At 36.8% G+C, this 23,470-nt stretch overlaps 1 protein-coding gene across 4 annotated transcripts in view; it reads right to left on the minus strand.

Moving 5' to 3' along the window:
- Positions 1 to 21,703, minus strand: part of Ccdc58 (Coiled-coil domain-containing 58) — a 31,499-nt gene extending 9,796 nt beyond the window's left edge. The window contains exons 1-2 of one of the 4 annotated variants that reach the window (XM_053797992.2): positions 21,609 to 21,703; positions 16,477 to 16,602 (exon numbers count right to left, since the gene is read on the minus strand). In XM_053797992.2, coding sequence (XP_053653967.2) covers positions 16,477 to 16,602; positions 21,609 to 21,647 — 165 coding nt within the window. In that variant the 5' untranslated portion in view covers positions 21,648 to 21,703. The other 3 variants (XM_053797990.2, XM_053797993.2, XM_053797991.2) reach the window with 3 other exon arrangements.
- Positions 21,704 to 23,470: the final 1,767 nt, after the last annotated feature.

Genomic DNA, 23,470 nt, shown 5'->3' on the forward strand with positions numbered 1-23,470 from the left:
TCCTCTTGAAAAGAACTTTTGTCCTTGCCAAGTAGGTGGAGAAGAATAAATAAAAGTAATTATTGTGTAGAGAAGATGTGGGATGTCAAGAAAAATCAGAGATGTAAAATTTAAGGGTAAAAGATTAAGAAAAGAGCAATATGCTATGGTGGGTTGGTCATGTGTCAAGGCTGATGGATATACAGTGGTACCCTGAGTTTCGAACTTTCTTCGTTCCAGAAGGCTGTTCAAGTACTGATACTAAACGAATTTGTTCCCATAAGAAATAATGTAAATTAGATTAATCTGTTTCAGACCCCCAAAAATACACTTACAAAAGCACTTACAATAATACACTTACATAATTAGTTGAGTTGGGAGCAGTTCGAAACTCGGGGTACCACTGTACATACTTGCAAGAAAAATAATCATGAGTGAAACACAGCAGCAATGGATTTTTAACTGCTGCAGTGAAGAGGAAGCTGGACTCTGTGATCTCATGTTTGAGAGTAATGTATGTTGTTCATAATATGCAGAGTATTTAAAGTGTAAAGATCAGAAGATGGAGCGAGGTTGCCAAAAGTGGAAGAGGGTTGCTGAGGTGGTTTGGACATTGAGAGAGGATGAAGAACAGTATAACAAAGAGGGTATATAAATCTGGGGTGGAAAGGAGGGTGGCTAGAGGTCATCCAAGCATTTCTAGGTGCAAAAGAAGCTTTGAGTGTAAGGGGCTTGAATATCCAACAGGTTTGAATGAGCACTTTACATTGGAGTGAAGACAAGTAGCTTTAATGACTTGATTCACTGTTGGAGTATGAGCAAGGTAGCATTTATTTAGCAATGAACTTGAGCCCTGGAAATGGGAAGTACACTGCTTGCACTATGAAGAAGGTATGAGGACGTTGCAGTTCAAAGGATCATCAGAACAGTACATTTCTGGCAAAACAGAAACTGAATGATGGTGAATGTGTTTAGTCCATTTTTGTGTGTGTGTAAGGGGGAGTCACTCTTCCTCGATGAAGCAACAGCCACGGGGGAAGAGGAAAACAGTGTGAGAGTACGTGCAGTGTGCTTGTATTCAGGATCGGTCCAGAAACACACACAGTAGGAGGGAGAGTATAACTGTGTAGTATAGCCCCTAAACTTTGATATTTGTATATATGATAAAGTACATCAACACTCAGGAGTAATCTTGTGTCATATACAGTAAAAATTTGGTACTGCATAATACTATTTGCAAGATTTTCCTATGGAAGATCCCATAAAAATATTACAGTAGGACAGCCAGTGTGTTAAAAGTCAAAATACACATATGATTAACACTATAATAAACCCTCAAGTTAATGAACTTCAGAAATATAGGACAAAGCTCCGTGGGTCAACTAATTTGAAATCAGCCTACAAAGTCCACTGGTTACAGAAATGCCTGCTGTTATTAACATCGCGGAAAACAATCTCATCTTTGTCCATCATATTTGCCACTACCAACCACCCATTCACCCCATCCCTCCATTAGTCCTTTAAAATGAGGGTTTACTGAATTTAATATAGAGTACTGTAATGTACAAATGTTAATACTCTGTACAGGTATTTTAATGATACTATAAAATGAACAGCTCAGCCAAAACCAGACACACTGAGGGATTACTAATTAATATATTTTGGAGCCAAACATTAAGCTGTTTATGTGGTGGTTAAGCTCTTTGTAGGTATACAAATATCCCATGTGAATACTGAAGTGTCACTGTCCCTAGTAAAAACAACACTATCACTGTTTTATTAATTACATAAACTATCAATTCTCGTGTCCTACCCCTATCCACTATGACTATTAGCTACACGAAGTTCACATTCATGCTTCAAACAATTAAGACCCTTAGAATATACAGTACTGTAAGTTCCTCACCAATTTATACTAAGTTAATTAGCTTCAGATATCTACAAATTGTTCTCTTCTTTCTTCTCAAACACTTCAATAGTAATTGTAATAATCTTATTGACCCTCTTACTTACAACAGTAATAATTTGCTATGAAGAAATATTAGATAAAATATATTACAGAAAAATCAAGGTCAGGGTTTAAGATCAATGGTTCAACTACTGAAGTATCAAACTTCAAAACACACAAAAATTATGAATAAAATTATAAGTGAAATGGCCCAAGTTGCAAAGCTGCCTCCTATGTAACCATCATCAGCAGCTTCGTTTCCTGACTAAAGAGTTGTTCCATTAATCATCTGCCCATGACCTTACTGGCAGCACTCCTCCTCATTACCACGCCAGATGTTCACTCACGATCTAAAATAGAGGAGAAATGAACATTGCGTTATGATTAATGACATTAAAGGCTTACAAAAAGTCACAGGAAATAGTCTTGCACAATATTTGTATGATCTTAATAAAATATCCCTAAAAATATATCTGTATATGCTACATTTCTTTTAAAATATATCCCAATTATCTTTTCTTCAGTGATTGAGACTTACATAACAAACTCAAAACACAATACATGGGTTTGGCATGCATTAAAAGACTGTTGAAATGCACTTGCATAGCAGACAAGACTATATATATATTCAGATTCTGTATAACAATAATTTTTTACATAATCAATACTCAATTACTTTATCTTTAAGGATTAACATTCAAAGTAAAATGAAATCAAACCACACAATGGGTATTTTGATATACAATAGGTCCCCCGACTTGCGTGTTCAGCTGTTAACCCTTTCAGGGTCCAGAGGCCAAATTTCAAAGTGCGCACCAGGGTCCAAGAATTTTCCAAAAAAAATTTTGTTATTTTTTCTTATGAAATGGTAGAGAATCTTTTTCTGAAGGTAATAAAACAAAAAGTAGGGAGTAGGAAAGAGGGAGGAGTTAGTGTTTGGAAGGGGAATCCCCTTCCATAAAGACTTTAGGTAGCAAAGCTGTCTCTGGGGTTACTTCCCTTCTCTGTCTTTTATTGCCACTAGGACCAGCTTGAGTCACTGGACCCCTGTCTCACAAAATAACTGTCCAGAGTGCTCTGTTTCTGTCATCTCTAAGATTTCCCTGAAGTGGGACAGGGTTTTGTCACTAAACATGTTGCAGCTATGGCTTGTTTCAGCTTTGTCAGGGTGGTGTTCTCTACAAAAGCATGCACCCTAGTCCACATTGCACACACCTCTGAAGTCCCTAAACACTTGGTTTTGCAAGTCTGGAGGACGTGCAGGAGTATTGTCCAGCATCAGGAGGCACTCGAGTGGCAATTTCTTTTCCAGGAGTTTTTTTTTTTTTCACACTGGGGCCAAACACATCATTAACTCAATCTTTGAAAATTTGCCTTGTGACCCATGCCTTATGGTTAGCCTTCCACATCACACACAATTTATTCTTCATGACACTGTTTTTCTTGAACACACTGGGATTTTCTGAGTGATACACGAGTAAAGGTTTCACTCTGAAATCCCCACTAGCATTACCACACAATAAGAGTGTAAGCCTGTCTTTCATGGCTTGTGTCTTGGCAGTGCCTTTTCCTCCTGGGTAATGTAGGTCCTGTTTGGCATTTTCTTCCAAAACAGGCCTGTTTCGTCACAATTGAACACTTGTTGGGGTTCGAATCCTTCAGCCTTTACATAGTCCTGGAATTCATGAACATTCTTTTCAGCTGCACATTTGTCAGAACTTGCAGCCTCATCATGCCTTACAACACTGTGCATGCCACTATGCTTCTTAAATCTATCAAACCATCCTTTGCTGGCCCTAAATTCACAAACTGCAGCACTTGTTCCAGGCAATTTCTTTGCAAGATCCTCATGCAACTGCTTTGCGTTCTCACAAATGATCGACTCCACAACAGTCTCCCACTAATTCTTTTTCCTTAATCTATAATAATAATAACTTTTCCATCTCTTCCATTAGTGGTGGCCTTTGTTTAGTTAAAAAAGTTACTCCTTTTGCAACATTAGCATCTTTGATCTGTTCTTTCTTTGCCAGGATGGATGTAATTGTTGATTTATTCTTGCTGTACATCCTGGCAAGTTCCACCACCTTCATACCACTCTCAAACTTTTCTATCATTTCATGCTTAAATTCCATGGTGTTTCTTCTCACTTTCTTTCCCACAGGAACTTTACAAGGAACTTTCTTTGGAGCCACCTTTACTTATTTCACAGTTGCACTGCAAGAAAAACCACTAAAAACAATGGTCAACAAGCGAAATGTTTGGATGTATGAGCAGAAGCTTCCTCAGCCACCGAGAGACAAAGCCAAACTGAAGCATAAGCTGCCCCAGCCGGTGGATGGACGTGTCCAAAACAGCCGATAACCGGGCGCTGAAAAACCCGCCAATAACCGAGTTGGCCGATAACCGGGGGTCCACTGTATGTATGTATGTATGTGTGTATGTATGTATGTATATATATATATATATATATATATATAATATATATATATATATATATATATATATATATATATATATATATATATATATATATATATATATATATATATATATATATATATATATATAATATATATATATATATATATATATATATATAATATATATATATATAATATATATATATATATATATATATATATATATATATATATATATATATATATATATATATATATATATATATATATATATATATATGCGCATGCACCTCTCTTCTCCAGGTGCATACACGCTTATTATAACCCAGTTTTCGCATCCACATAACCCTTGAATTTATACACTTACATTCCCTCTTTTCCTTCCATAACTGATCCGTCAACACTATTTGCTACCCTTCCTTAGCTCTAACTCTCTCAGATACTCCTGATTTAATCCCATTTATTTCTCCCCACTAAAACTCATCTACCCCCTTCAGCTTTGTTTCGCTTAGAGCTAGGACATCCAACTTCTTCTCATTCATAACATTAGCAATCATCTCTTTCTTATCATCTGCGCTATATCCACAGACATTTAAGCATCCCATTTTTATGAAGTTTTTCTTCTCTTCTTTAGTATTTTCTACAGAAGGGGTTACTAGCCCACTCCTGGCATTTTAGTCGCCTCATATGACACGCATGGTTGACGGAGGAAAAGATTCTTTTCCACTTCCCTATGGAGAATAGAGGAAATAAAGAACAAGAACTATTAAGAAAAAGAAGAAAAAATCTAGATGTGCATGTATATATATGCCTGTGCATTCCTGTGTAGTGTGTCCTAAGTGTAAGTAAAAGTAACAAGATATACCTGTTATCCAGCATGTTTATGAGACAAAAAAAAGACACCAGGAATCCTACCATCATGCAAAACAATTACGGGTTTGTTTCACACTCACTTGGCAGGGCAGTAGTACATCCCTGGGTGGTTGCTACAGTAACTGATTTCTAAGGGCCCCATTTGTATGTATCGATGAATTTAACTTGGGACATTTATAAATTGGAGCCTCCAGTATTAGACTCCGTAACCAGCATTTTGCTTAACTTTTGCCTCCTACTCTTTACCTGATACCACCTTCCCTGCCCAAACAAGTATATTCCTTCACTATGTGCCCTCTACCTCCTAATTCCCTCCAATCCCAGCAAGTACCTTTCTTCTCCAACACTACCTTTTCTCAACCTCAAAATTCTCTCCCATCACAAGTATCTTTCTTCACACTACCCACCCCTAATCTCTCAATTCTCTCCCACCCCAACAAGTATCTTCCTCCATGTCAACGACTCCCAGCCCAACAAATATCTTCCTTCACGCTCTCAACCTGACCTTTATTTCAAAATTTCCTCCCACCCCAAGTACCTTTCATCACTCTACCTGCCCTTTACCTCATAGCCTTTCTCCCACACCAACACGTCTTCCTTTACACTCTCCTTTGCTATTCTATATACAGTCGGACCCCATATCCATAGGGGGATAAGTTCCAAGAGCTACTATGGATACCCGAACCCGCAGATAATTGCAAACCCTACATATAAGTCGGTTTTTGTTTACATACATACCTATAATAAAGTTTATTTCATAAATTATGCACATTAAGTTGAGAATTGGCATTTTTCACTGATGGGAAGTACTTCAAGACTTCTCTTAGGCTCTGAAGAACTGCCACCATCACTACTCTTGTGCTTTGGAGCCATTATTAAACAAAATTAGGGGTTATTTTTGGGCCACGGTAAACCAAGGATAACAAACCGTGGAAACTGAATCCACGGATATGAGGGTCCTACTGTATACCATCACCCAATTACTTGCAAGGCTTATTTATTATTGTTATTGTTATGCTCATGGGTAACCAATAAACCTATAGGGGTCATACAGAGCCTAGGGAAAGGCTAGGACAGGTCTCATTCCTTGGATTAAGAGCCCTTCACTGGCATCAAGGTACCTCTCTTGAAAAGTGCTGGAGTTGTTAAAGCCTGAATAAAACATGAGATTAACACAAAATAAAGACATTTTGACCAATCTGTTATTCTTTTATATATGCAAACTTAAAGAATCAAAGGTCAAACTCATTCATAAAAATATCACTGTATATTTATGTTGTACAGTATATAGAGCACCACTGACTACTGATAATAGTAAAGGGATCTGTGAAGCCATATTTATATGTAGGATTTCTGGCAAGGCAAACACAAAAAAATAAAAAATATTGTATGTACACAGATGATACAGTGTATGCAGTAAAATACCAAAAAATTTTGTATTATGATAAACATATTACTGAAACAAGCAATAAAATGAATGACATGTGAATTTACTCAGTTTGCTAGTTATGGTAACTAAAACATACTGCAATGTATAAAATATGCTCAGACTCCTTTGGAAGTTAATATTAATACAATGTACTGTTAATATTATATCTTATAATATTTTGAGTTTGCATTTTTTGTTTACTTAAAAGGGGAACTCATTTTGGAAGCTTTTTTTTACATAGTATATCATATGACAAGTTGGGCAAGTATTAAAGATAAAAATTTTTTTTTTTTTTTTCAACAAGTCGGTCGTCTCCCACCGAGGCAGGGTGACCCAAAAAAGAAAGAAAATCCCCAAAAAGAAAATACTTTCATCATCATTCAACACTTTCACCAAACTCACACATTATCACTGCTTTTGCAGAGGTGCTCAGAATACAACAGTTTAGAAGCATTTACGTATAAAGATACACAACATATCCCTCCAAACTGCCAATATCCCAAACCCCTCCTTTAAAGTGCAGGCATTGTACTTCCCATTTCCAGGACTCAAGTCCGACTATATGAAAATAACCGGTTTCCCTGAATCCCTTCACTAAATATTACCCTGCTCACACTCCAACAGATCGTCAGGTCCCAAGTATCATTCATCTCCATTCACTCCTATCTAACACGCTCATGCACGCTTGCTGGAAGTCCAAGCCCCTCGCCCACAAAACCTCCTTTACCCCCTCTTTCCAACCCTTTCGAGGACGACCCCTACCCCTCTTTCCTTCCCCTATAGATTTATATGCTTTCCATGTCATTCTACTTTGATCCATTCTCTCTAAATGACCAAACCACCTCAACAACCCCTCTTCTGCCCTCTGACTAATGCTTTTATTAACTCCACACCTTCTCCTAATTTCCACACTCCGAATTTTCTGCATAATATTTACACCACACATTGCCCTTAGACAGGACATCTCCACTGCCTCCAACCGTCTCCTCGCTGCTGCATTTACCACCCAAGCTTCACATCCATATAAGAGTGTTGGTACTACTATACTTTCATACATTCCCTTCTTTGCCTCCATAGATAACGTTTTTTGACTCCACATATACCTCAACGCACCACCCACCTTTTTTCCCTCATCAATTCTATGATTAACCTCATCCTTCATAAATCCATCCGCCGACACGTCAACTCCCAAGTATCTGAAAACATTCACTTCTTCCATACTCCTCCTCCCCAATTTGATATCCAATTTTTCTTTATCTAAATCATTTGATACCCTCATCACCTTACTCTTTTTCTATGTTCACTTTCAACTTTCTACCTTTACACACATTCTCAAACTCATCCACTAACCTTTGCAATTTTTCTTTAGAATCTCCCATAAGTACAGTATCATCAGCAAAAAGTAACTGTGTCAATTCCCATTTTGAATTTGATTCCCCATAATTTAATCCCACCCCTCTCCCGAACACCCTAGCATTTACTTCTTTTACAACCCCATCTATAAATATATTAAACAACCATGGTGACATTACACATCCCTGTCTAAGACCTACTTTTACTGGGAAGTATTCTCCCTCTCTTCTACACACCCTAACCTGAGCCTCACTATCCTCATAAAAGCTCTTTACAGCATTTAGTAACTTACCACCTATTCCATAAACTTGCAACATCTGCCACATTGCTCCTCTATCCACTCTATCATATGCCTTTTCTAAATCCATAAATGCAATAAAAACTTCCCTACATTTATCTAAATACTGTTCACATATGCTTCAATGTAAACACTTGATTTACACATCCCCTACCCACTCTGAAGCCTCCTTGCTCATCCGCAATTCTACATTCTGTCTTACCTCTAATTCTTTCAATTATAACCCTACCGTATACTTTTCCTGGTATACTCAGTAAACTTATTCCTCTATAATTTTTACAATCTCTTTTGTCCCCTTTCCCTTTATATAAAGGGACTATACATGCTCTCTGCCAATCCCTAGGTACCTTCCCCTCTTTCATACATTTATTAAACAAAAGTACCAACCACTCCAACACTATATCCCCCCTGCTTTTAACATTTCTGTCATGATCCCATCAGTTCCAGCTGCTTTACCCCCTTTCATTCTACGTAATGCCTCACGTACCTCCACCACACTTACATTCTGCTCTTCTTCACTCCTAAAAGATGGTATACCTCCCTGGCCAGTGCATGAAATTACTGCCTCCCTTTCTTCCTCAACATTTAAAAGTTCCTCAAAATATTCTCGCCATCTACCTAATACCTCCCTCTCCCCATCTACTAACTCCCCTACTCTGTTTTTAACGGACAAATCCATACTTTCCCTAGGCTTTCTTAACTTGTTTAACTCACTCCAAATTTTTTTCTTATTTTCATTAAAATTTCTTGACAGTGCCTCTCCCACTCTTTCATCTGCTCTCCTTTTGCACTCTCTTCACCTTTCTTTTACTCTCCATATACTCTGCTCTTCTTATAACACTTCTGCTTTGTAAAAACCTCTCGTAAGCTACCTTTTTCTCTTTTATCACACCCTTTACTTCATCATTCCACCAATCACTCCTCTTTCCTCCTGCCCCCACCCTCCTATAACCACAAACTTCTGCCCCACATTCTAATACTGCATTTTTAAAACTATTCCAACCCTCTTCAACCCCTCCACTACTCATCTTTGCACTAGCCCACCTTTCTGCCAATAGTCGCTTATATCTCGCCCGAACTTCCTCCTCCCTTAGTTTATATACTTTCACCTCCCTCTTACTTGTTGTTGCCACCTTCCTCTTTTCCCATCTACCTCTTACTCTAACTGTAGCTACAACTAAATAATGATCTGATATATCAGTTGCCCCTCTATAAACATGTACATCCTGGAGCCTACCCATCAACCTTTTATCCACCAATACATAATCTAACAAACTACTTTCATTACATGCTACATCATACCTTGTATATTTATTTATCCTCTTTTTCATAAAATATGTATTACTTATTACCAAATTTCTTTCTACACATAACTCAATTAAAGGCTCCCCATTCACATTTACCCCTGGCACCCCAAATTTACCTACTACTCCCTCCATAACATTTTTACCCACTTTAGCATTGAAATCCCCAACCACCATTACTCTCACACTTGATTCAAAACTCCCCACGCATTCACTCAACATTTCCCAGAATCTCTCTCTCTCCTCTACACTTCTCTCTTCTCCAGGTGCATACACGCTTACTATAACCCACTTTTCACATCCAATCTTTATTTTACTCCACATAATCCTTGAATTTATGCATTTGTAGTCCCTCTTTTCCTGCCATAGCTTATCCTTCAACATTATTGCTACTCCTCCTTTAGCTCTAACTCTATTTGAAACCCCTGACCTAATCCCATTTATTCCTCTCCATTGAAACTCTCCCACCCCCTTCAGCTTTGTTTCACTTAAAGCCAGGACATCAAGTTTCTTCTCATTCATAACATCCACAATCATCTCTTTCTTATCATTTGCACAACATCCACGCACATTCAGACTTCCCACTTTGACAATTTTCTTCTTCTTATTCTTTTTAGTAATCTTTACAGGAAAAGGGGTTACTAGCCCATTGTTCCTGGCATTTTAGTTGACTTTTACAACACGCATGGCTTACGGAGGAAAGATTCTTATTCCACTTCCCATGGATATAAAAGAAAAAGTAATAAGACCAAGAACTATTAAGATAAAATCAAAGAAAACTCAGATGACTGTGTATAAATAAACGTGTACATGTATGTGTAGTGTGACCAAAGTGTAAGTAGAAGTAGCAAGACAAGATAAAACTTATAGAAATATTATATTAGTTGAACAGTTTTTTATGAGCACAAAGGTTGAAATATTTATGATAATGATTATATTACATTCTCCATGGGGAAGTGGAACAGAATTCTTCCTCCGTAAGCCATGCGTGTTGTAAGAGGAGACTAAAATGCCGGGAGCAAGGGGCTAGTAACCCCTTCTCCCGTATAAATTACTAAATTTAAGAGAAACTTCATTTTTCTTTTTGGGCCACCCTGCCTTGGTAGGATACGGCCGGTGTGTTAAAAGAAGAAGAAAGATTATATTACACAATTATGAGCTATAATATAACATACAATGCAATTGAACATGCAAGTTACATTCCAAGGAAGCCACTCATACTTCAATTCTTATAAAGAAAATTAGGTTTTCAATTTATACATACAGTATTGTAGAGTACAGTAAACTCTTGACATAATGGACCCCATTGCAACAAATTTTTAAAATAATGTGCAAAATCCACTGGATAAATTGCAGTACAGTATATCTGAAAATTGTGTATAGCATTATATTAGGTATACAGTATGGTACTTGAATGCATTTTACTGCTATTATTTTTAAAGTCTTCTCATTTAATGGAGACTTGGACAATCCCTATCCCCAAGTAGTCCGTTATATCAAGGGTTTACTGTATGTTTTTATACTTTCAAGGCATGAGTATGTAAAACTGAGCCACTGGTCAGACAAATTAGAGCAATGACATTTTTTCCAGGAGGTGCCCTAGCATCATGGAACTCCATAGCCTCCTGCAGAGCCCTATGTTCCCTAAGCTCTCTTAGTGCCCATGTTAAGATTTTACCATGGGGAAGTTGAGAAGAATCCTTCCTCTGTAAGCCATGCATGTTGTAAGAAGCAACCAAAATACTGGAAGCAAGGAGCTAGTAACCCCTTCTGTACAAATTACTAAATGTAAAAAGAAAATTTTTTCAGATCATCCTGTCTCAGTGGGAGAAGACAGCCAGTGTTCAAAAAAGAAAAAAAAAATACATTTTATGAACTGTTTCTTGTTCTTCCTTTATTGCCTTTGTATGTGTCTCTTGAGATCTGACTGTACTCTGATTGTATATGTTGTATATGTTACAAGTTGTGCCTCTGTTCAATGTACAGTAAATCCTTAATCTAATGGACAAAGAGGGGGAGTATCCAAGTGTTCAATCATAATAACAAAAAAAAAAAATACTCTGCTGTATATTAATATAGTACTGTAGTCCCACTTTGCACTTATATTGCAATAAACACTGAAAATAAAGAAGTTAAAAGAACAATTCACCTATTAGTTAAAAATCCATTATATCAAGAGTTTACTATATCTTAATGCAAACTGAATTGTAATGTTTGTATGGGAATATTGACCTAGTCTGTAAAAATGAGTACAAGAAATTCCCAACCTACAAAACAGCATATTAACATGCCAGAAAAACTTCAAAGCCAAGTTACAAAATGGTCCCAGATCCAATATAAATATATAAAAAAATTTCTTTGATTGCTGTCAAATATCATTCAAAACAAGCAACATTCAATGAAACACAGAAACCAAACCTTTATAATACTTCATTAGTGCTGGATATGCCATCTTTGGCTGATAGGAAGAGGAGACATGATAATTAGACTTAAGATTATATAAGGATACAAGAACTGTGAATGATGGTGAAAGTTTCTTTTTCGAGTCACCCCGCCTCAGTGGAAGATGGCCAGTTAAAAAAAAAAAAAAGCTGACAAAGATGACTCCTTAATCCCATCAGCTGGAATAACACTGAAATGGTCTACAAGAGACAGTGAGCCCTACAATCAATAGAAACTGATAAAGCTTTATGACAGACTAAATACTGAAATTGGGACACAATAAGCTTAGCTCTGCTAAGCTCATTGTGTCTTGAAACAGGCCAATTAGGAATCAACTCAAGTTTTACAGCCCCAGGCCATAAAAAAATGTTTAACATAACCAGCCTTCATAATATTATTTCATATACAAACTCATTGGAAACTTAAAAACTAGGTGTATTAGGCTCAATAACAGGAGACTCTGAGGCAATGTTTTGTGTTTGAGTTGACAATTTGTATTTATAAACTATAAATTATAGGTAGTAGATTGGTAGACAGCAATCACCCAGGGAGGTACTCCAGTCCTGCCAAATGAGTGTGAAACAAACCTATAACTGTTTCACATGATGGTAGGATTGTAGGTGTCCCTTTTTCTGTCTCAAACATGCTGGATAACAGGTATGTCTTGCTACTTCTACTTACACTTAGGTCACACTACACAGGCATGCACATGCATATATATATATATATATATATATATGTACATACACACATCTTGGTTTCCCTTCCATTTCTTAATAATTCTTGTTCTCCTTTATTTCCTCTATTCTCCATGGAGAAGTGGAAAAGAATCTTTCCTACGTAAGCCAGTGTGTCGTATGAGGTGACTAAAATGCCATGAGCAATGGACTAGTAACCTCTTCTCCTGCAGAAAATACTAAAAAAAGAGAAGAAAAACTTTATAAAACTGGGATGCTTGAATGCTAATGTTATGAATGAAAAGAAGTTGGATGTCCTAGCTCTAAGCAAAACAAAGCTGAAGGGGGTAGGTGAGTTTCAGTGGGGAGAAACAAATGGTATTAAGTCAGAGTATCTGAGAGTGTTAAAGCTAAGGAAGGGGTAGCAATAATGTTGGGAATATAAATGTATAAATTCAAGGATTATATGGATTAAAATAGAGGTCGGATGCAAAAAGTGGGTTATGATAAGTGTGTATGCACCTAGAGAAGAGAGGAGTGTAGAGGAGAGCGCGAGCGAGATTTTGAGAGATGTTAAGCGAGTGTAGGAACTTTTGAACCAAGTGAGAGTAATTGTGGCAGGGGACCTAAATGCTAAAGTAGGAGAAAAATTTAAAAGAGGGTGTGGTAAGCAAGCTTGGGGTGCCAGGTGTAAATGATAATGGAGGCCCTTTGATTGATCTTTGTATAGAAAGGGGTTTGGTTATAGGTAATACATATTTTAAGAAAAAGAGGATAAATAAGTATACAAGATATGATGTAAAGCATAATGACAGTAGTTTGTTGGACCATGCATTGGAAGATAAAAGATTGTTGGGTAGATTTCAAGATGTACATGTTTATAGAGGGGCCACAGATATATCAGGTAACTTTTTAGTTGTAGCTACAGTGAGAGTAAAAGGTAGATGGGATATAAGGAAAATGAAGCAGCAGTTAAGAGAGAGGTGAAGGTTCATAAGCTAAAGAAGGAGGCAGTTAGGGTAAGATATAAACAACTACTGGAGAATAGATGGGCTAGTGAGAGTATAGGCAATGTGGTTGAAGATATATGAGGTATGTTCAAGAATGTAGTATTAGAGTGTTCAGCAAAGTTTGTGGTTACAGAAAAGTGGGTGTGGGAGGGAAGTAGAGCGACTGGTGGGATGATGTAAAGATAGTAGTAAGAGAAAAAGTTAGCATACGAGAGGTTTCTACAAACTAGAAGTGATGAAAGGTGGAAGGAGTATATGGAGAGACCAGAGAGGTTAATAGAGTGGTTAAGCAATGTATAAAGAGAGCAAAGGAGAGAATGGGTGAGATGTTATCAACAAATTTTGTTGAAAATAAGAAAAAGTTTTGGAGTGAAATTAATAAGTTGAGGAAGCCTAGGGAATGAATGGATCTGATAGTTAAATATAGGAGGAGAGTTATTATATGGAGAGTTAGAGGTATTGGGAAGATGGAGGAAATATTTTGAGGAATTGTTAAATGCTGATGAAGACAGTGAAATTGTGATTTTGTGTATAGGGCAAGGAGGAATAACATTTCATAGGAGTAAGGAAGAGAGAGAGTTGTGAGTGTGGGAGAAGTTTGTGAGGCAGTGGGTAGAATGTAAGGCAGCTGGAATTGATGGCATAAAGATAGAAATGTTAAAAGCAGGTAGGGATAGTTTTGGAGTGGTTGGTGCTTTTATTTAATAAATGTATGGAAGAGGGTAAGGTACCTAGGGAATGGCTGAGAGCATGCATAGTTCCTCTGAATAGTCAGTGACTGAAGAGCATGCTGGCAATTACAAATATGAATTTGACAATCATGTGTTTAAGCTGACCACAATTAGTGTTATTTTCAATTACAGTTTATATAATTATTTTTATCATTACAACTACAAAATAATAATAATAATAATGCACAGGAACACAACCATGTAGGGCCAAAGAGAGTGCAAAAAATTATAGGGTAACAAGTCTGCTTGAGTATACCTGGTAAGGTGTATGGTCGAGTTATTACTGAAAGAATTAAGAATTAGACAGAGTAGGATAGCAGATGAACAAGGAGGCTTAAGGAAGGGTAGGGGGTGTGTAGACCAAGTGTTTACAGTGAAAGATATAAGTAAACAATAATTAGATGAGGGTGAAGAGGTTTTTGTGGAACTTATGGAATTGGAAAAGGCATATGACAGGGTGGATAGGGGGGAGGCAATGTGGAACATGTTGTAAAAGTATGGAATAGGAGGTAGGTTATTGAAAGCAGTGAAAAGTTTTTACAAGGATAGTGAGGCTCAGGTTAGAGTATGTAGAAGAGAGGGAGATTATTTCCCAGTAAAAGTAGGCCTTAGACAAGGATGTGCAATGTCACCATGGTTGCTCAATATATTTGTAGATGGGGTACTAAGAGAAGTGAATGCTCGTGTGTTGGCAAGAGGTGTGGGGGTTAAAAGATGAAGAATTTAACACAAAGTGGGAGTTGTTGCAGTTGTTCTTTGCTGATGACACTATGCTTTTGGGAGATTCTGAAGAGAAGTTGCAGAGGTTGGTGGATGAGTTTGGTAAGGTATGTAAAAGAAGAAAATTAAAGTAAATACAGGTAAGAATAAGGTGATGAGGATAACAAAAAAAAAATAGGTAACAAACCATGGAAGCATAGAGGGGAATGTATTATAGTTATACCAACACTCTTATATGGGTGTGAAGAATGGGCGGTGAATGTTGCAACAAGTAGAAAGCAGGAGGCAGTGGAGATGTCATGTCTGAGGGCAATGTGTGGTGTGAATATAACGCAGAGAATTCGTGGTTTGGAAATTAGGAGGTGTGGGATTTCCAAAACTATTACCCAGAGGGCTGAGGAAGGCTTGTTGAGGTGGTTCGGACACATAGAGAGGATAGAATGACTTCGAGTGTATAAATCTGTAGTGGAGGGAAGGCGGGGTAGAGGTCCGCCTAGGGAAGGTTGGGGGGAGGGGCTAAAGGAAGTTTTGTGTGCGAGGGGCTTGGACTTCCAGCAAGCATGCGTGAGCGTGTTAGATAGGAGCGAATGGAGACAAATAGTTTGTAGGATTTGATGTGCTGTTGGAGTGAGCAGAGTAATATTTATGAAGGGATTCAGGGAAACTGGCAGGCTGGACTTGAATCCTGGAGATGGGAAGTACAGTGCCTGCACTTTGAAGGAGTGGCATTAATGTTGCAGTTTTATAATTGTAGTGTAAGCATGCCTCTGGCAAGACAGTGATGAAATGAATGATGGTGAAAGTTTTTCTTTTTTGGGCCACCCTACCCTGTTGGGAAACAGCTGATGTGTTAATAAAAAAAACTATAAATACATGTGGCTTTTAAATTTTACTTGCAATTCATTATATGTATGTGTTTTGAAGGTAGCATTACTTAATCACATTACCTTATAATGCAAAGCAACTGAGTAAATAATGTTACTCTAGTGTACATATATAGTCTACATATACAGTATAAATATAATACTGTATTGCAAACTAAAATATTAAGAATACATTCTTCTTCTTATGGTGCAATGAACATTTAATTTTATCTTTTCAAATTTACTTATGTTATTCATGGAGTTTACTGTGTATGACTGGCAATTCGAATTATGTTTACTAAAACAAAAAATTTTATAAATTATATTATATGCTTACCTTAGCAGAATCTAACATTAAAGGTTTCAAACAATGCTTAAAAGACACCAATTTTTTTTAGAGTAATGTGCACAATAATATTTTGGACATACTTGATCATATAAACTCTTGCAGTGATTTCTGGGATCCACTTCATTTCTGAAAGATTGTGTTGGGGTAGCTATATTCAACTCGTATATTATTTTGTCATCTATTGCCCGCATTGCTTGTAACGTATCCTGGAAAAAAATACAAGACATATTGAAATTTATGCTGATTTTAGTAATAAGCTAATAAACATACACTGAATCAATAACAATCTCTAATTTGAATTTACAGTATAAAATAGTCAGTGAATGATGAACATGCTGGCAATTATATATTTGAATTTGACAATCATATGTTTAACCCTTTGACTGTCACAGGCCCCTGTCTGAAACTGTCATTCTATGTCGATAAATTTTTGCAATTAAAAAAAAAATATTTTTTCTTATGAAATGATAGAGAATCTTTTCCTGATGGTAATGACACCAAAAGTACGAAATTTGGTTGAAAACTCACGGAATTACGATTCCGTGAAGTTAGCGGTCTAGGCAACATATACTCATCGGCGATTTTGCCGACTTTGAGCCCTGGTTTTGGCCAATTCCATTGTTCCAGTTGACCAAACTCATAGCTATTTCTTTAGAACTCCATTTTTTCTATCTGTTGAGTACAAGAAACTGCCCATTTACTGATTTGAACTACCCAATAAAGTGGTCAGAAATTGGCAATTTGGCCAATTTCACGCAAATTAAAAAAGATGCCAATTTCAAAATAGGATCCAGAATAAACAATGTAGACATTCTTGGCACTAAAATAACATATCCTCTGTTCATGAGTCACGTCTCTAGGCCCCTCTTATATTACTATTGCATTCTATTTTGATTTTTTATTCATACAAAAAAATACAAAATTTACTGTTATGCAGACTACTGCATTATTGTAAAAATGGTATAAATAATATCAGTGCACTAGTGAAAGAATATTAGATTCCCCAGTTGAAGTGTATTGGACGTGTGGTGTGATTTGCTTACTGAACATTGGTAAAAATTGAACATTTCCGCTACTTTGAGCTCAATTTCAAGGTTGTTTTCATTATGAAAGTAATCAAAATCATCTCCATTTCTGTAATACGTTTTCCATTTTATCACCTGAGATCATGAAAACGAGAATACAACGATAAATACTATACGAAAATACACCTCAAAGTTGGCATTTTAATCCAAAAAAACGGTCAGTTTTTTTTTCTCACTACGCACTGCAGGATTTTTTTTTATGTGGTGGACACTGACCACACAGACCCATTCTCTCACATGTGGGCCTACCAGCTTTCTCCCGCTCGATCTGAAGCTGCTAGAATTTATGCGTATAAATACGTCAGAAACAGTGGTGCATAAGACGTATATATACAACCAAAACAGTCAAAGGGTTAAGTTGACCACATTTAGTGTTATTTTCTATTACAGTTTATATAATTATTTTTATCATTACAACTACAAAATAATAAAATAATAATAATAATGCACAGGCACACACATGCAGGGCCAGGAGCTATGACTCAACCCCTGCAACCACATATAGGCGAGCATGTGCATGCACTCTACTAAAAATATGCATTACTTTATATAAAATCATTTTTCTCTAACATGTGTGTACATTAAAGTAAAAGTTTATAAAATTTTCCTACCATCTTGCATATTTACTAAAAAGACAGACAACCAGCAATTCTACCAGTGCAAAATATTTAATAGGATTTTGTTTCACATTTATATTACCGAATGGCAGTATACCTCTCTGGACAGTTGCTGCTTACCAACCTACAGGATGATGGAAGCAGAAATGGCATGAAAATCAACAGTGAAAAGCAGTCCAGGTAACAGCAGCAACTACTACCGCCTGTGGATGACTTGGTGCCACAGGTGTGCACAACAGTAGCAGTGCTCGAGTAGGAATTCTGAAGACTGATAGAGTACAAGCCCAAAGCAGAAAAGTGAGACTATCATTGGTATTTTGGAAAGAAGAGACTTATAAAAAACTGGACAGCTGACACAGTCTTAATGCTGTGGATAATTCACAATGTATCAACTATGAACTAGTGACTCATTATCAAATTACTACATTTATTCCCTAAAGCCAAGGGCTGTGCAGGTTGGTCTTGGTTGCATGAGACATCCCAGAAATTTTGCAGCTCTGGCCAATTTTCTGAATTTTTAGAAAAGACATTAGATTTTTGTTAAAATCATAAAGAATTTCACAAAAAATGCTTAACAATTTTCATGCTGTTGCCAGCTTTACACAAGGCAAACTGTGGACCAATTAACACTTGCTTGGATGCTATATTTAACAGTCAGAATCTTAAGTGTTAGAGTTGGCTCCACTTGAATAAAAAATGCTAAAAGAAAATACAGAGGCCATATTAGTATACATGTAAATAGACACAGTGCCTACTGGACTATGTTGAGCAGGTTCTATTCACATCCACCCATTGCCACTTTATATTTATCTGACCTATTTTTAAGAGTTACCCAGTACTGGCTTGAATTCAATGACATTCAGTAAGTGTGTCCACTCATCTACAGCTCTACTGGCAAACTGATGACTATGGCATATATAACACCTGGGTATTGTCTTACTTATCAACTTGTCAGCATTATATACTAATAATATAATTATATTTATTAGGTAACTAGTGCTTTTCTCTATTTCTTTTAAACAAACAGTTTTCAAATCCAAATCTATTACCTGTGACCAATTGGCCTGGGTCAGATTTTCCTGGAGATTACCTGGTCATCTGGGTTGTTGCTGTTGGTAGAAACCTTTGCAAAGTGCCACATACAAGCAAGTCTCCTAGCAACTGCAGCCCATTAACTAGCAGTAGATAAGATACTTGGGAGTTAACTGGCTGTTGTGGGTCACACCCTGGAGGACCTATAAAAGGACTCCAATGTAAATAAGCTATAGTGCCTGGCTTTCTTGAGTTTCCCTGGATTACTAACCTTTTAGGTTTAACAATCTGAATAAATTCTTCTAAAGCTGCAGTATTACCATGACACTTTTATTACTATTAACTCTTGATATGAAGTTTAGAATGGAAGCGATCTCAACGACCTTCCCAAGCTGTCAGTCATAAGTCTCATTTTCCTGCTAGTGAATAGTTGTCCATATACAGTAATTTTTTTTTTGTAAAACTGTCAACAAGCATCAACCTAACAGTATCAGGTAAAAATCACCTTTTTAAATCACCAATATAAGTGAGTTACCCAGATGTCAGATTCAGTGATTTGTTTAAATATACCCAAATATAACCATGAGTGTTATATTTGGGTATATTTAATTTAGGTCAGATTAGGTTAAATAAAAGCTTGTTAATATTTCTGTAAGTGTATATACGAGAGAACTTTTCACCAATAGCAAAACACTGGAGAGTTCTGCTGATCAGAAACTTCAGAGTTACAGTGAGATTACTTGCATTCAACCTATGGTAACACACACCAAACCTAGTAAAGTAAAGGAAAGGTTTATTTCTTTGTAAAGGTTACAATGTATAATTACAATTTTGGTGTGCTAAGTACAAAGAAAGCCACTATCATGCCGGGGCATTTCGGACAGACTAATTCTAATACACGGAAACTACTTAAAACGAGGCAGATAATAGTACTTAGTAACTACTTAAAAGTAGACAAGATAGTAGTGGTTAACTGTATTGCTGGATAACTCATAGTTACATTTTAACAAATCACCAAACCTGCTACTTAGCCATTAACACAATCATGGAGAAGCACTAAACCAGCAAGGCTCATACAACACATGGAAGGCATCTAGACTCAATTCAAGGAACTCAAGCATAAGTCCAATTCCTTAGATCAGAATCTCCCTCACCAGGCTCAAGTAACCTCCCTTGAAGGAAGATCACCGGGCTAACTCAATAAAATCAACAAGTTTTAAGCTGAGGCACACAAGTACAATTATCATACATAGTGTAAATTACCTAGGATAACCAAAAAAAAAGTCAAGGTTTTTTTTTCTATTGGGGTCTTGTACCCAAAGTTTGAGACCTCACCTAACACTGAATTTTTCTGCATTCAGATGTCTTGGTATGTATTTTTTTTTACATGTAATTATTGCTTTAGTTCTATCTTATTCTTACGATGCCTTTATTTTCACTTAGGCTTTGAACCTTGCATTTCTCCATATACCACCCAAGGAGGTTTCTTGATGGCAAGTGGGGCTCTTGATCCAGGGAATTAAAATAAATTGTTTATTTTTAATGATCAGAGAAGTTACATTGGTTAGATTTATATGTTTAGTGATTAATTTGCCCAGAGTGTTTTGCAGAGGAATTGACTTTCTACTGAACATGCATTTGTGTAAAATTTGATGTTATAATTTTTTCAAAACTGCACCCAAATGATATGTAAATCTAACTACTGCAACTTCTATGTATGATCAACAATTTTTTTTTTTTTTGGCATCGAAACATTATACAACAGATAAAATTTGATACAAATTAATGTTAAATTGAAAGCCACTTATTATAAAGTATTTCAGGCAGCTTATACAAAGAGCCAAATTCCTTCAATAGAATCTAACTACCTGTTATATATAATAATTTATTTAAGTGTACCTACACCTGAATAAACTTACTTACGGGTTCAGTGCTTCACCTTACAATAACAGTAACTCATATACCACCCAAAATTATTTAGGCTTCTCAATGGACTATTTGGCTCAAAATTTTTGGGTAAACTCTCGGATCTTCTGCCTATGATGAAACAAAGAAACCTATACGGTAACTAATATATTCATACATTTTTTTTGCCCACCAAAAAACTTACATAATATATGTATTAACTTATCACGTTGACTTCGTCAGTCTCATAAGCAATTCACATATAATTTATGCTTAAGGTAAAGGCAATTTTAACGAAATTCTCCAATAAGCTATGAAGCGGGCTCTTCTCTAATATATATTACTTTTAGAGTCCGGCCACCACAGGTGAACATCAGCAGTATTATGTCAATCATCGTCTGCTCTCATCAGCTGAGAACAAGCGGCGCCAACTTAAAATTTTCATAAACCGGCAGACAAGTACTTCGTCCCAGTCACATTCCCAGAGTCGAAAGGCAGATAATTAAACACAAATGTCTCCTTTCTCTCGTAAGCAACAGTCCCCCTGCAACAAGTGTGGAGGACATATATTACCGATATATCCTCGCATGATACTGGCGTGGTGGCGTCCATGTTGACAGTGTCCGGATGTGTTCACTAAATCACACCATGTGTATCAGTCTTTTTTATAATTATTCTTTCGTAAGGCAATAAGATATAAATTAATATACTTACTTTACTATAATTCATTATTTAAATTAGTTATAAAATACAAAAAGATAATAAAAGTGAAAGTAATAAATATGTATTTTAAATTGAATAATTACGAACTACACCTGGAGTTTACGAGAGCGATATTTCACAATAATTTAACTTATAATAGTCATACAATTTCTCAAAATTATTAGATTTAAATAGCTCTTTTAAGTTACATATTTTTATATTTTTTTAATTGTAAAGGAATTACTGGATGAGCCGTATTGAGTCTCAGCTCATGATGTTTCGGAGTTTCGGGTATAATAAGATTTCATTACTTTTGTAACTTGCTCAGTTATCATAACTTTGTGGTCCCATTATGTACCTCTGTAATCTTTTGACTACCACCCACAGGATGGGTATTTGGTGCATAATAAACATATTAAACTAAGATTTGTGGATGAGTAATGTCCAAATTATATACTATTTTCTATTTTATTTAAAATGTTGCATACACATAACAGATAGTGGTAGTTTCAAACGTACAAAAACGTGAAAACCTTATAAGTACATACGACTGACAGTGAATTAGCAAGAAATCAAGCAACTCGGTAGAGTTCAACCTTGGATCAGTAAGTTTATTTAGGTACAGGTGCACACATAAGTACAATCATCATACAAAGTAACGTATAATTACCTAGGGATAACCCCCAAAAATGATAGTAGTTATGGTATAAATGCCAGAATTATAACAATGATGTATCTTACACACATTAGATTCTTATAGTTGACTGTTGCAAAAATTGCTTGCTTTCGTGGCTGATAAAACCCCATTATAAACACCACAAAGTGGTCCGGATTCAAACTGCGCATTTAATGCAATACTTCATCTGAAAGTTTTCTGGAGAGATCTGTCTTATACCGGCTCACCAAATTAGAAGAAACCCGGACCGGGATCCATACCAGCCAATCACCTAGAACTAGATCACCTCTAGTGAGATAAGGATTTGTTGTAAATTTCCATCCCCAAATGACCAGGATTTGGCGCTGTATTTAGTGCCGTGTAATTTTGTGCAAAGTGGATAAATGTGCGTCTTTTAAAGCCCGTATATTGGCTTGGAGACAAAGAAAAAGAAGTCACGATAAAGGTAATTTTTCACCATACATGATTATATACACCTGGAAAATCCTAGAGGGACTAGTACCGAACTTGCACACGAAAATCACCCACTACGAAAGCAAAAGACTTGGCAGACGATGCACCATCCCCCCAATGAAAAGCAGGGGTGTCACTAGCACGTTAAGAGACCATACAATAAGTGTCAGGGGCCCGAGACTGTTCAACTGCCTCCCAGCACACATAAGGGGGATTACCAACAGACCCCTGGCAGTCTTCAAGCTGGCACTGGACAAGCACCTAAAGTCAGTTCCGGATCAGCCGGGCTGTGGCTCGTATGTTGGTTTGCGTGCAGCCAGCAGCAACAGCCTGGTTGATCAGGCTCTGATCCACCAGGAGGCCTGGTCTCAGACCGGGCCGCGGGGGCGTTGACCCCCGGAACTCTCTCCAGGTAAACTCCAGGTAATATTGCTCTGGTGGCCTGGTAGCCGAAGCTCTCGCTTCACTAAACAACACTACACTACACTAAACAACACTATACTACACTAAACAACACTACACTACACTAAACAACACTATACTACACTAAACAACACTACACTACACTAAACAACACTATACTACACTAAACAACACTACACTA

The sequence above is a fragment of the Cherax quadricarinatus genome, chromosome 61, assembly GCF_038502225.1.
Source record: "Cherax quadricarinatus isolate ZL_2023a chromosome 61, ASM3850222v1, whole genome shotgun sequence".
Lineage (NCBI taxonomy): Eukaryota > Metazoa > Arthropoda > Malacostraca > Decapoda > Parastacidae > Cherax > Cherax quadricarinatus.